We start from the raw sequence: 15,987 nt of genomic DNA on the forward strand, positions 1-15,987 counted from the left end.
ACCACATTCCCTGACGTACAGGTACGTGATTTAGCGTTAAGGGGTTAAATACGGTACACAAACTATACAAACAGATATGATACTAACAACAACCGACTGGCACAGTGGGGTAGAGGGCCCTGCCCGCGAGGGCTTAAAATCTATCAGAGAGAGGGTAGAGACAGAAGGAGAGGGAGAGACTGTACAGATGGTGGTGCGGTGATAGTGTTATTGGAGGTTGTAGGCCTTCCTGAATAGGTGAGTCTTCAGGGCCTTCTTGAAGCCTGTGATTGTGGGGGTCAGTCTGTGTCTTGGTAAGGAGTTCCAGAGTATGGGGGATGCACGGGAGAAATCTTGGAGACGGTTGTGTGAGGAGCGGATGAGAGCAGAGCGGAGTAGGTGGTCTTGGTAGGATCTGAGGTTACGTGTGGGCAGGTAGCGGGAGATTAGGTCCGAAATATATGGACGGGACAGGTTGTGGATGGCTTTGTATGTCAGTGTTAGTAATTGAACTCTATTTGCTGGGCAATGGATAGTGAGTGAAGGGACTGGCAGAGGGGAGCAGCCGATGAAGATTGGGGGGTGAGGTGAATTAGTTTAAGGTGGACTGGAGGGGGGCGAGTGCGTTAGCTGGGAGTCCATGGTGAAGAGTTAGTACTTGAAATTTCACTGTGAAAGAAGAGGTTTGAGGTAAAGTCAAGGACTGCTTTCTGTACCGATGGCAGTCACGTGACACTGTGCCTCTACAGCAGCATGGCAGGGACAATGTGTACTGGCTGAATATAGCACAATATTCTGTCACATGTTCCTGTCCCCCCACCATTGATTCTGCAATGAAAATCTGTAACATTTTCAAATCCAGAATATCTCCAAAATCTGTTGGATTTATTGTACTGTCATTACAACACAGAAACAGACCACTAGGAGGCAACAGAGTACAATGCCATGACTGGGCTGTTCATAGAACTAGCCTGTCCTTATATGAACCCTTACAGTCGCCCCCTCCCCTCTACAAACATTACCTCATATACTCTACCTACTTATACTCCAGCAAGTTCCTGCCTGATGCAAACAACCCTATTGGTGAAAATACCTTTACATGCAACCCATGAGTTGAGTCTGTAGATTTGCATCCATTTTTATTTGGGGATGACAATAAGAAATCTATAGTGAGAAGAGTCAGCCTAGATTTAGGCCTGGTTAAATATAACTTGTTCAAAGTAGTTGCCTAATGGATAGTGTCTGTAGCCTCTCCTTTATGTCTATGGGGTTGCTGGAGAGAGTACAGTGCTCAGCTATCCCATAGAGAATGAATGGCGCAGCAGCGCAGGCCTGAGCGACAGCTCCATTGTCTCCATTAGGAATCTAACTGATCATAAAATGTCCCCCGAGCCTCTTAAGAGTAGGTAACATGAAATAAGTAGAATACCCCTTTATATAAATTGGACAATCCAGAGACTACATTTTACGTTATTTCATATCCCCTCCTACCCTGTGTTCAGCGTGTTCTGCCTGTACTATAGAGGTCGGATTTATTACTCTGCCAGCCCCCATAGTACAGGTAATATTGGAGCGTCTCAGGTGCTGGTTCGTATCACATAACCTGGGCCGGAAATAGTTAAAACTTTGTTCTCGGCCACATTAACGCTGTAAGATAAATTATATTAGTAACAAAAAAAATACAAATGTTAAAATTAGAAACTTTATTTGTCCTCCGATCATATAAAATACATGGTTCTCAGCATTCTAAAGCAAATACAATTATTTCACAAATTCGTTTCCGATCACCCAATGACATTGGTGTCGGTGCAGTTTTACAGTAATTTCCATTAAAACAATCACTAATAAGTCATGAGTGCAAATGGCCTGTGTAGAAAAGCCTAATATACCAGTACCGGCGGCCATATTGGGCTCTTTTCACATTTGTATAGTGGCCTCATTTTATAATAATGGATCTAAACAGCGACTGATGAACCCTAATCTCTTATAATTGGGAACAGCTGACTGGTTCCATCATTACGATGGCTAAAATAGTGTCGTGTGCTTGTCATAACCACAAGTGTGAACACAGTCTTAGTTAACAACTGCTCAGGCTATAAAGCTTGGCAACAATCCTAAGAGCTGGTTATGGGGGAAGGGTTAACCAGTAGGATGCCCCATAACACACAGACTTTCCAACATGGGTTCATGAATTCTTCCCTTTCTTTTGTCACTCTAAATTTGACATGAGCTATTGTAATACTGACCCAGTCTCTAACCTTCATAGGTCATCTCTGAGCTTATAAAGTCTGGTTCTCCAATAACTTCAATGGAGATATCATGTGCTTGTCCAAAGGTAAAAAATGTTTACAGAAGGTGAGAAGTTACAAGAACATGGTTGCCGGCCGGTTTCCAGCTATTGCCCCGTGAAACTGGACAGGAGACGGAAACCCAGCGGTCAGCTTTCAAACCCATTCACTTGAATGGGTTTGCAAAGGGACCACCCGTGAGTGTCTTCTGCCTGTCCATGGCGAAACAGGTACTTTTAGTTGGACACAAAGTCCTGCATGTCCGGGTTTCCGTCTCTTGTACAGTTTTGCGGGGCAGAAGATGGAAACCGCCCAGATTGTACAAATTGGACAACAAGCGCAGATGTGAACCCCCCCTTAGTAAATTCCTCCCAATAGGTAGATTTGGTGATATAGAATCAAAAGATTAATAAGTGGCACCATAACAGGGATGTAGCACCAGTATTTTAATATTGATAAAACGGCAACTAAAAAAACATAAAGGTCCTGCCATTGGCTTTTTTTTTTTTTTAAACAGAAAAAAAATAGTGCAGCAAGCAGCTTTATTCAATTTAAAGAAAATTATATATATATTATTTTTTTTTTTTACTTTAACACTAAAGTAAGCCAGTCAGTTATTCTGATCCTCTGACAAATCGAACCGACAGAAGAGGACGGTAGTGTGAATATAGCCAAAGACCGTTATGTTGCAAACAAAAGTTGAAATGAGATTTACTGTATTATATCAATTTTCTGCCATACAAGGCAATAAAAAAAATTGCACATAAAAAACACAACAAACAGCTTTTCTGTTTTCGGCCCACTTACTGGGAGGGGGTGCGATATGGGAGAGGTTACCTGCCCCATTGAATTTATGATCATTGACACCAGTTTACTGACAAATGATCCCCGATATCTACACCAGCTACATAAATGAGCTGATGCAGGGAACATAAAGACGAGCATTGAAAATGGCAATCTTCATAAATCTGCCCCAATGAGATTACTATCCAAAAAACAGTCTGCTCCCATGGTCACATTCAGATGTCAGTCTTTCAATTTCCATTCCATAAACCATGCTGGAAATTGATGGGAAACTCACCCAGATCATTCTGATAACATAACAGGATTACATTCTTTCTGTTGTTGCTACTCAGTCCCCTAGGACTCAAGTAAATCTCGAAATTCTGAATTTAGGGACCATCAGTTCCAGTAGGTAAAGGTGTCTGGCAGCAGTATATCCCTTACTTCTTCCTAAACACTTGCACACTTAGCCAAGCCAGTAGGTGATGGGAGAAGGAGAATTCAGGAGGAATACGTCTTAATGAAGGTGTATGTCCTCCTTAAAAACAGACTCGGCCTGTCCAGTCATCGATTTAAAAGGCCACCACATAATACTACATGTCTGATTTCCCGGACCACAGCGGTGGGAGCAGAAGATTTATGGCTGGGTATAGTTTAGTATTCTGACAAGATTTTACAAATATCAAAAATCACATGTCCAAGATACTGTTCCATTATTCTTCTAGCTAGCCAGCGTCACGGTTAACCTTATTTGTAATCTGAAGAGTAGTGATCATTTTGTGCCAAAAAAAAAAATTAAACAAAAAAAAAAGAAAAAAAAAAAAGCTCCATACAAGTGACAAAAAAATGTTAAAAATAAAAATTAGTGCAGACGTGGCATTGCCAAAAGAAAAATAAAAAATCTACAATTCAGATTTGAGACGTTCCACCAAGTCTTCCTGGTCAATCTGTTCATCTTTTCCAAACCACTTATGGTAAGCCAGAAGAGCGATATTCTTTGCAGAGATGGCGCTCATCTCCATGGCACTGGCTGCTGACTCTATGCTGTTCAGGTAATACATGCCAGGGTGCAGTATTATAGGGGGTAGTTTCTCTGGAGGGGTGTACTCAGGGTAAGCCAACCATTTCCTTACAATAACTGCATGATAGGAATGAAACAACAGGCGCAACTGCTCATCTGTGAGGGGCTCGGGAGAGAAGACCTTCCAGACTTTGATATCGGAGGCTTTGGAGATTTCAGATGCAGGCACTGGTTTTACAGGAGACACGGGACCAATGCTATCAAAGAAAAGGCCAGGTTTATTGGTGGTTAATATTTCTGATATAGAAAACTGGCATGGCTTTGGGCAACCAAAGAAAGAAGCGTTGATCTGTCCGTGGACAAAGGTGGCCACCATCTGATGGTATGGCTTGGAGACTGACTCAATTGGCGGGTTAAAGCCAAGGAACTTAATGTTGCCAATTTCCTTACAGAGTGGAACTGCAATGACTACGATGTCATACATGTCTAGTGCAGGCCCTTTGTCAGTCTCATAATTTACTTCATACAGTCTCACTGTATCTCCTAAAAAAAAAAAAGAGATAAAATTATTAACAAATGAATCACAATTTACATTTAAGGGATGGAGATACAAGGTAAACCATAAGCAACCCTTTGTCCTGTAAATACCTAAAAAGCTATGGTTGAAGTGCTATTTTATACATATTTATTTATTATTATTTTATTTTTAGGTGAATATTTTTGTAATATACTTTAATAACTTGTTTTACTTCCTTTCAGTATAAAAAGGGCTCCCTATCAGCACTCTAAGCATGGCCAGGGAAAGTCCAACCAATACACAGTGTATTGCCAGTATGTACAAATGTAGCAGTCATTCAAATAGCGACATATAGAATTTTATACCACCTAGAACATTGTTTCTGTGTCATATGAAAGCTGAGATTCTTAACTTTCATATGCTGCCAGGCAGCAGATCATTCTGCATATAAAAAAAAAAATCATATTCGTAACCATGGACCATGTCTTTAACCCCTTCCCGACATGCGCCGTAATAGTACGGCGCGTGTCGGGTCTGTAACTATGGCGACCGCACGGGAGCCGGGCGGCCGTCATAGCCGCCGGGTGTCTACTGCTTTAAGCAGTAGACAACCGGCTGTAATGCCTCCGATCAGTCCCCGGACCGATCGGAGGCATTAACCCCTCCGGCGCTGCTGTCAAAGGCGCTGGAGGCGCCATTTTCCCGGCGGCGCATGGGCGCCGCCATTTTGGCAAGGATCGCCGGCTCCTGGAGCATGCTCCAGGGCCGACGTCATGTTGCCATGACAGCTAGGAGCCTTGTTAAAGGCTCCCAGCCGGTCTGCAAATTCTCTCTTTTGCAGGCTGGTGTATGCAGCCTGCAAAAGAGAGGATGAATTTTTGCAATGCATTAGCATTGTAATGCATTGCATTAGTGATCAGACCCCCTGGGGTTCAACACCCCTAGGGGGTCTAATAAATGCAAAAAAATTTTTTTTAAAAAAAGTAAAAAAAATATAAAAAAATATAAAAAGTATTAAAAGTTCAAATCACCCCCCTTTCCCTAGAACAAATATAAAAGTAGTTAAAAACTGTGAAACATATACATGTTAGGTATCCCCGCGTCCGAAATCGCCCGCTCTACAAATCTATAAAAATATTTTTCCTGTTCGGTAAACACCGTAGCAGGAAAAATAGTCAAAAGTGCCAAACCGCCGTTTTTTCACTATTTTGATTCTGATAAAAATTTGAATAAAAAGTGATCAAAGCAATAACATTTCCCGAAAATGGTAGAACTAAAAAGTACACCCGGCCCCGCAAAAAAAGACGCCCTATGCATCCCCGTACACCTATGTATAAAAAAGTTACCGCCGTCGGAATATGGCGACTTTTAGAAAAAAAAATTTTTAACACCGTTTTGGAATTTTTTTTAGGGGTCAAAATGTAAATAAAACCATATAAATTTGGTATCCCTGGAACCGTACCGAAACACAGAATATAGGGGACATGTCATTTTGGCTGCACAGTGAACGCTGTAAAACCAAAGCCCGTAAGAAAGTCGCAGAAATGCATTTTTTCTTCAAATCCACCCCATTCTGAATTTTTTTCCTGCTTCCCAGTACATTATATAGAATAATTAATGGTGGCATCATGAAGAAAAATTTGTCCCGCAAAAATTAAGACCTCATATGACTCTGGGAGCGGAGAAATAAAAAAGTTATGGGGTTTAGAAGGAGGGGAGTCAAAAACGAAAAAACAAAATCAAAAAATGCCATCGGCGGGAAGGGGTTAACTAGTGATCTCTCCATTTTGGAACAGCAAGAACTGGAACCTATGTAGTGTATAAAAGCAAAAAACTTCAGCACTGTTCTACATAGAGCTCTTTGAAGTGCCCCCCCCCCCCAACACTCCCCACTTTGGCGACTGCTACATCTGGGATCACGTCATGCATCCAATAATGTAACCTAGGACTCGTGATGTGGCCGAAATCCACAGACCAGGCAAGTCAATTCCAACTCTCTAGAGAACCCCCGACCTTTGCAGGGAATTTGGAGTTCTTTTCAGAAAAAAAAAAAAAAAAAAAAAAGCTTCAACTACTCTAATGATACATTAAATATAAAACAGTACAGATACAGAAACTTACCTGATTTTGTAGGCCGAACCTTCTCCTGTATGGAGGTAACAATACCCTGAATGAGATTGGCCTTTGAAGCATAAAGAAGCCCAGAGCAAACTAGTTTGTTACCCCCTTCCACTGCCCAAAGTCCAGAACTGGTACCAGCTAAAGACACTGCACCTAGAAGACAAGTATTCAGGGATAAATACAACAATACAGGACTAGATCATGTACCTGTATGGGGATATCAACAGCAAGATGCTGTGTAGTACAAGATCTTACCAAGAGTATTTGCAGTCATTGAAAGAATGCAAAGAATGGTGAAAAAGTTGAAAAATCTAGAGTGCTGTCATGTTTGCAGTTTTTACCCCACCCTTGCCATGTCTCTCGATTCTCTGTTCACTCACATTTACGCCACCTTTGAGCTGGTGTACATTTCTGGCGAGGTGCATGGCCCGCTGCAGGTTGTACCTGGTTCTTGGCATGGCCTGTGCCTTGTCATCAATCAGGAGAATCCTCCAATATTGCAGGATCATCAGGACCAGCATATGATACACCAGTCTTGACGAATCCATCAAAGAAATATATTACAAACAGTTGTTGTTTTTTTTTTAAAGAAAACGTGCCCCCTATATGTGGAATCCACATTTACCCCATTGGTGCCAACCACAACTCTGCCATACATATTCCACCGAAAGGAAGCACCGGAGCAGCAGGAAAGGGCCGCACTGGTAAACACCAGAGCAGCGGGGACAGGTGACTATGGTTTTTTTTTATAAGCTTCATTATTTACCACAGTGGCAGATTAATGGTACCAGGGGTCCTCAGACTGTTCAAAAAGCACCCCACACCCCATTCATGACAAAGATCCCTGAGACAGAATAATGTACCATAGTGGCCCTCCACACAGTACAATGTCCTAGAGTGACCCCTTAGCTAATAGAATGAAAAAAAATCTCAAATACATAGTGATGACAACTGGTTCTCTTTATAAGTTTTCTAACAATTTCAGGTTCAAAAATACCTGAATTTCGTCCGAATCGAAAATTTGGGGTGTTTGCCACATACTAACTACTATTATATTCTGGGGTCTCTTCATATCCCCAGTGTATAATTATTGGAGGTTCCAGGAGGTGAGTAAACAAATCACATTCTGGCCTCCAGATTACTAAGGATTGTGATTGGGCCTCAGCAGTCACCTGGCATAATGACACTACGCTGCTATACACGTGTGGGGTGTGCTCTCACTGTACCGCTATGGGGTTGGAAAGAGGGTGTTCTCACTACGGCATGTACCTCTGGGAATAGGATACCGCAGCTTGAGAAACACTGCTATAAGTCATATCACTTTTGCCTCATATACAAACTCTTACCAACAAAGCCATTGACTTTAGCTCCTTGTCCGTAGTTAACCCTCATAGCTGGAACCACAATATCATCGATAAATTTTTGCGAAAAACCAGATTTCTGCATAGCTTCATCTATGGTCACATTGATTTTAGTCATGAAATCATCTCCACCCATAGCGTGAAGCAAGGACTCTGTGCTGGAGAATGAATAGTCGAAGGTCTGATAACGGTAAATCCTGCAACAATAAAACCAGATGAGTGATGATATATATCTTCTGGTAAAGTGAAGCTTCAGACACAACAGGTAACGCTGGGTTCACACCAGCGTTCCATCTCCGTTCTGAGGTTCCTGTCTTCTGCATGCAGAAGACGGAAACCTGTCAGATCGGGTCCGGCCGTGAGCGCTTTATGCTCTCCACGGCGAAACCATATTTTTTAAACCAGACACAAAGTCCTGCATGTCCGACTCTGTGTTCAGTTAAAAAAAAAAAAAAAAAAAAACGGTTTCGCCGTGGAGAGCATAAAACGCTCACCGGCGCTCACGGCCAGACACTTTTCAAACCCATTCAGAACCCTGCAGAACGGAGTCCGTATGCAGATGTAAATGAGCCCTACGCGTAAATTTTTGTATCTCCTCTCCTGATATACCTATAAGGGCAGGCTTTACTATAGTCAGCCATTCCCCATATAACAAGTAATTTGAGATTAAGGAAGGGGGCAGAGCGGGCTGTTTCCGTCATAGGTACAGAAGAACGGGGTTCAAATTGGGGACCTTTAAAACATCTGCTGACCAGACCTTAGTGGCATTTTGCTAGAATATGCCACCTATGTCTATGATGTGACAACCTTGTTAAACTATATATGATCTGCCAATTCTACAATGGCAGCCACCTGAAAGGCTGTTACAGTAGAAATCACATTCATACACCGCAATACAGTCACATTCAGTGGCGTAACTAGGAATGGCGGGGCCCCGTGGCAAACTTTTGACATGGGCCCCCCACCCCGACCGACGCCGAAGACCTCGACCGACCCCTCCTAAGCATTCCTGCACGTTCTATTATGCCCCATAGTGGCCCCTTCACACAGTATTATCCCCCAAAATGGCCCCTGCACACAGTATTATCCCCCATAGTGTCCCCTGCACACAGTATTATCCCCCATAGTGGCCACTCCACACAGTATTATCCCCCATAGTGGCTCCTGCACACAGTATTATCCCCCATAGTGGCCCCTAGTATTATCCCCCATAGTGGCCCCTGCACACAGTATTATCCCCCATAGTGGCTCCTGCACACAGTATTATCCCCCATAGTGGCTCCTGCACACAGTATTATCCCCCATAGTGGCTCCTGCACACAGTATTATCCCCCATAGTGGCTCCTGCACACAGTATTATCCCCCATAGTGGCTCCTGCACACAGTATTATCCCCCATAGTGGCTCCTGCACACAGTATTATCCCCCATAGTGGCCACTCCACACAGTATTATCCCCCATAGTGGCCCCTAGTATTATCCCCCATAGTGGCCCCTGCACACAGTATTATCCCCCATAGTGGCCCCTGCACACAGTATTATCCCCCATAGTGGCCCCTGCACACAGTATTATCCCCCATAGTGGCCCCTGCACACAGTATTATCCCCCATAGTGGCCCCTGTACACAGTATTATCCCCCATAGTGGCCCCTGCACACAGTATTATCCCCCATAGTGGCCCCTGCACACAGTATTATCCCCCATAGTGGCCCCTGCACACAGTATTATCCCCCATAGTGTCCCCTGCACACAGTATTATCCCCCATAGTGGCCCCTGCACACAGTATTATCCCCCATAGTGGCCCCTGCACACAGTATTATCCCCCATAGTGGCCCCTGCACACAGTATTATCCCCCATAGTGGCCCCTGCACACAGTATTATCCCCCATAGTGGCTCCTGCACACAGTGGCTCCTGCACACAGTATTATCCCCCATAGTGGCCCCTGCACACAGTATTATCCCCCATAGTGGCCCCTGCACACAGTATTATCCCCCATAGTGGCCCCTGCACACAGTATTATCCCCCATAGTGGCTCCTGCACACAGTATTATCCCCCATAGTGTCCCCTGCACACAGTATTATGTCCCACTGTGGACACCCATAAACAATTATTATACGATGGAGTCTTTTCAGACCCCAAAGTATAATAATCGGAGACCCGGGGGAATAAAAACATAAAAAACTACTGTTTCTTACCTGTCCCCTGGTTTCTACACTGTCGGCCTCCGCTGCCGTCCCTTCTTCAATGACGTTGGACGTCACATGACCTGGGACGCAGGCTGGGTTCATGTGACGTCAGAGACGTCAGACAACTAGGAAGGAGGCCTGTCCAGGATCGTGGAGAGGTAAGTAACAGTGTTTTTTATGTTTCTTACCTCTCCCGGTCTGCCAATCATTATACTTGGGGGTTCGAAAAGACACCTGAGTATAATGATAGCAGCGGTAGTGGCTGTCATCGGGCCCCTAATGTCCTGGGCCCTGTAGCAGCTGCCTCTGCTGCTATGGCGGTAGTTACTCCACTGATCACACTACAGCCTGCTAAATCTTCTCAGACAACATATATATATTAAGTGTACATACCTCATGAACTTATCTAACATGTCTTCCACCCACATGTACATCCTCAGGAAATTGAGACCATAGTTCCAGATCATTTTAAAGACATTTATCAAATACCAATCACTTTCTTCGAAAACAAATTCCTCCCCATTATAGATTCCAACCAGGGAATCATCCAGTGTACGGACATTGAGACCTAGGAGCAAAAAGATATTCTGGGGTTACATTTATGTGCCTCAGCCTGTGCACCTTACACAAAAGTCCGCTGGGCTCTGAGTGAAATAAAAGAAAAAGTTTTATTACAGATAGAAGGCAGATAGTTACTGTAACTGAGAGAGACACAGGCCCTCTGCTTTATAGACAATCCGTCCATGTTAAAACTACACTCACCAGCCACTTTATTAGGTACACCATGCTAGTAACGGGTTGGACCCCCTTTTGCCTTCAGAACTGCCTCAATTCTTCGTGGCATAGATTCAACAAGGTGCTGGAAGCATTCCTCAGAGATTTTGGTCCATATTGACATGATGGCATCACACAGTTGCCGCAGATTTGTCGGCTGCACATCCATGATGCGAATCTCCCGTTCCACCACATCCCAAAGATGCTCTATTGGATTGAGATCTGGTGACTGTGGAGGCCATTGGAGTACAGTGAACTCATTGTCATGTTCAAGAAACCAGTCTGAGATGATTCCAGCTTTATGACATGGCGCATTATCCTGCTGAAAGTAGCCATCAGATGTTGGGTACATTGTGGTCATAAAGGGATGGACATGGTCAGCAACAATACTCAGGTAGGCTTTGGCGTTGCAACGATGCTCAATTGGTACCAAGGGGCCCAAAGAGTGCCAAGAAAATATTCCCCACACCATGACACCACCACCACCAGCCTGAACCGTTGATACAAGGCAGGATGGATCCATGCTTTCATGTTGTTGACGCCAAATTCTGACCCTACCATCCGAATGTCGCAGCAGAAATCGAGACTCATCAGACCAGGCAACGTTTTTCCAATCTTCAATTGTCCAATTTCGATGAGCTTGTGCAAATTGTAGCCTAAGTTTCCTGTTCTTAGCTGAAAGGAGTGGCACCCGGTGTGGTCTTCTGCTGCTGTAGCCCATCTGCCTCAAAGTTCGACGTACTGTGCGTTCAGAGATGCTCTTCTGGCTACCTTGGTTGTAACGGGTGGCTATTTGAGTCACTGTTGCCTTTCTATCAGCTTGAACCAGTCTGGCCATTCTCCTCTGACCTCTGGCATCAACAACGCATTTCCGCCCACAGAACTGCCGCTCACTGGATGCTTTTTCTTTTTCGGACCATTCTCTGTAAACCCTAGAGATGGTTGTGCGTGAAAATCCCAGTAGATCAGCAGTTTCTGAAATACTCAGACCAGCCCTTCTGGCACCAACAACCATGCCACGTTCAAAGGCACTCAAATCACCTTTCTTCCCCATACTGATGCTCGGTTTGAACTGCAGGAGATTGTCTTGACCATGTCTACATGCCTAAATGCACTGAGTTGCCGCCATGTGATTGGCTGATTAGAAATTAAGTGTTAACGAGCAGTTGGACAGGTGTACCTAATAAAGTGGCTGGTGAGTGTATGTTGACTGAGTCAGAGGATTGCTGATGCATAAAGCAGCTGCAAAATAGTCCCATTCTTAAAGGGATAGGTCATAAGTATGAAAAAAAAAATCAGTTTGGGGCCGGAAAACCCCTTTAAGGTGTTAAGGTCTGTAAGGGAGCATTCACACTACCATTGGTGACCGTCAACAGTGTCCATAGCTATCCTCCGTTACAAGATTTTAGCAACAGGTACTAGCTGAACCATCAGAATTTCCATTCATTTCAATGGGATTTTATCTTGTGTCAGTTAGTGTCCATTTACACCCAAGTCCGTTTTTTTCCGGAAGATAAAAAAAAATCCTACATGCAGGACTTTTCTGTCCGATAGAACAAGACGGACGGCAATTTTAACAATTTTTTTTTTATTTTTTTTTAACATTGATGTCTATGGGCCATGGACTTATAACGGACAGTAACTGATAGCCATCATTTACTGTCTGTTTGTGTCCATTATGATAGGTGTCCATTTGTTTTTTGTTTTTAAATGGACACCTTCATAACGGAATCCAACGGTAGTGTGAATCCTGCCGTACCGTGCTCGGAATTAAAGCCTAGAGGTCCGTCAGTTTGGATATTACTCACCCAAGTCCTTTACAAAAGTTTTCATGTGCAGATTCAGAGGGTGTATAACTGACCCCCCAGATTCATAGTGGTACCCCTCCATCTCTATGGTGGACAGACGGCCTCCTACATTTTCCTTTTCAAATATGTCAATCTGGACGTGCTTCCCAAACTTCTCACGCAGAAAATAGGCTGTCGATGTTCCGCCGATGCCAGCTCCAACAATAGCTATAAGAAATTACAGTATATCAGAAAGCTATTATACTGGAAGGGTTAAGTCCACCCTCACAAACAATTTTTTCTTGTTATCCTATGTGGTCATTAAAGGGATGTCTGACCAAAGCAACTTATCCTATATCCACTAGACTGCTGGAACTCCTACCGATCATGAGAATGATACACACACACTAGATAGATAGATAGATAGATAGATAGATAGATAGATAGATAGATAGATAAGAAAGCTATAGAGCGCACCGTATAGCAACCCTTCAAGGGTCCGGCTGCATGCCTTAAGGATCAGGCAGTATAATCCCTTGTAAATAAATTAAAAAAAAAAAAATAGGCAGCACTCCAAAAACGCTTCTGTTAAAAAACAAGTAGATTTATTCCAAAAGCAATGCCTTGGTTGACTAACAATGGGACCTTTCACTGAGATGCTTGAGAAAGTTCCTATTTTTAGTGGACTGAGATGTCGTTTTTGGAATAAATCCACTTGTATTTTTACAGAAGTTTTTTCTGTTTGATTTTTTTTTTTTTTTTTAGCAGTGCGGCCTATTTTGTCATTTAGATAGAGAGGGAGGGCGAGAGAGAGACTTTCAATACACAATCTCAAGTAGCCAATATAGAAAATCCTATAGGTTCTGTATGGCACAGTCATAGGAATGTACGATAAAGATCAGCTAAAATGTTGTTGTTGCACTCCAAGCAGTCTTACGCAATGAACAGAAAGGACCTTGGTGAGCCTTCATGTTTTTTTATTGGCTGCGGATATAATATCACCAGCTGCCAGTGAGGTCTTATCAGGGCAAAGGAGAGTGAAGCCTAAAGATAGCTGCTAGAGTCTATGGCTGTCGCCCAACTATTCCTCCCAGCTACACCACAAAACTGTACGCTTGCTTTGACTTGATCTTCTTTTAGCCCCCCTGATAACGCCCCCTATAAAAGTAGTGGATCCTAAAGGAAGGATAAGCAAAGCCCTGGGGGCTATTCACACCACTATGATCCACAAGACAGGTCACTTTGCAGGGACTGTAAAACACCACGTTTTTTTTCCACGGCGCTTTCGCCACATGGGGCCTAAGGGAGACCATAGGCCTATGGTCTAAGGGACTCTACTACCTCCCAAAGCATATTCAAGCCCGCCCCTAGTGCACCAACTGCTTCAATTGTGCAAGACTTCAAAAGTGTTTTTCTCCAAATCTCCAAAAGTGACATACGTAAGAGAGATATGGTGTCTATTACTGTATTGTGCTCTGTAAGGTTATGTTCACATCTGCTTTGGAGACTCAGTAACAGTGTGCCTCAACAATCACCAAACAAAAAATGTCCTGCAAGTCTGACTTTTTCATTTGGTGGACACTCAATGGACCCATGTGACCGCTGTTGTAGATTCTCCTATACGTTGTCATGTTCCTCCTATAGACTAGAACAACGGAAAGGCCCACGACAGTATTAACCTAGAGTAACATGGAGGGGACAGCGGAGTATACCTGGAGTGCAATAGCTTCCCCTTAAACTACTGATGACCTAACCTAAGGATGGGTCATCAATACCACATTGGTGGAGGCCGACACCCTGCACCCCTCACCCTCCCTATCAGCTGTTTGAAGAAGCTTCAGCCATTCACTGCTTATCAGGGACACGTAGATTGTACAGATTTACATTGTGTAGACTGTGCCTGGTATTGAATGGGACTGAGCAGCAAACAGGCCATGAGAACACCTCTATAAGGCTGTATTCACACAGAGTAACGCCAGGCGTTTTTTGTACATAGCGCCGCGTGTACACCGCGCTATTTTGCGGTGGCGTTGCCCAGCGTTAACGCAGCGCTATGTGCAAAAAGCAAACAAAAAACGCCTGCCGTTACTCTGTGTGAATACAGCCTTACAGGGTGGTAATGGGGCAGAAAATGTTCTGTAACTTTAGGCCCAGTTGACATCTATGTTGGAATCATTCTTTTACCCTACCTGTATGAAATACGTGGAGAGACAAGTCCTGAAAGCTGCACTTAACTCTCCACATTGTTTGTGCAGAAACCACATGGACCCCTTTATAGTCTATGAGGTCCACAGGTCTCCTTATGGAAGAGCGGACTGCTGGGTTTCCATTCAGAGGGTCCCCAAGTGGTCTCTCCAAATATATATATATATATATATATATATATATATATAACACACACACACACAAATGTATATATATAACATAAGTCACAAGTTGCCGGCATATGTGTTACACCTATGACCTGACTTGACCCTGCATATAAATGTATCAACTGCAACAATGACGCAGTGACACCCAAGTATACACATATAAACACACACATATAAGTTTTCTTCTCTGCATATAGAATACAGACGGCTAATTGCTGTCACATACTTCCTCCCCTCCCCCTGCGGTACCGCAAGTCTTACCTATCCTGTTGGGTGGATGTCGCAGTTCCTGTACCGCAGCCGCTCGCAGGCTGCACAGGATGACACCGGTCAGCATAGCGGAGACGGCGGCGGCGGAGAGCTGCATGGCGTCCTGTATGGCGTCCTAGACTGGAGGAACTGTGCGCATGCGCGACTCTCCCACTACAATCAGCCGCTGTCATCTTGCGGTTTCCTGTGTATTTTGATACCGCACACTGTGTGTACAGGGGATTCCCGGAAGTGTCTGCAGAGTCGCAACTCGTGCACAGAAGAGTATATTCAGACGTAGCGGTTTCCTAATAAGGAAAGAGTCTAAGACTTTTCCAATTACAGTTTTGGTTGATTTATAGAAACCATAGAGAAAAGTCTACACTGATTTTAATGATATATATATATATATATATATATATATATATATATATATATATATATATATATATATATAATATTGAAATTGTAATGATAATTGTCTAGTGTGAACAGGGTGTAACTAGCAACCATAGGGCTCCATAGCAAAACTTGTCTATCATCAATA

At 43.5% G+C, this 15,987-nt stretch overlaps 1 protein-coding gene across 1 annotated transcript; it reads right to left on the minus strand.

Moving 5' to 3' along the window:
• Nucleotides 1-1,697: 1,697 nt before the first annotated feature.
• Nucleotides 1,698-15,571, minus strand: PCYOX1 (prenylcysteine oxidase 1). The gene is made up of 6 exons (XM_075273036.1): nucleotides 15,453-15,571; nucleotides 12,841-13,047; nucleotides 10,652-10,826; nucleotides 8,056-8,267; nucleotides 6,710-6,862; nucleotides 1,698-4,614 (listed from the first exon to the last, which is right to left on the minus strand). The coding sequence occupies exons 1-6, from the start codon at nucleotides 15,556-15,558 to the stop codon at nucleotides 3,953-3,955; spliced, it is 1,515 nt and encodes a 504-aa protein (XP_075129137.1). The 5' UTR covers nucleotides 15,559-15,571; the 3' UTR covers nucleotides 1,698-3,952.
• Nucleotides 15,572-15,987: the final 416 nt, after the last annotated feature.

Source organism: Leptodactylus fuscus, chromosome 5 (genome assembly GCF_031893055.1).
Source record: "Leptodactylus fuscus isolate aLepFus1 chromosome 5, aLepFus1.hap2, whole genome shotgun sequence".
Taxonomy (NCBI): domain Eukaryota; kingdom Metazoa; phylum Chordata; class Amphibia; order Anura; family Leptodactylidae; genus Leptodactylus; species Leptodactylus fuscus.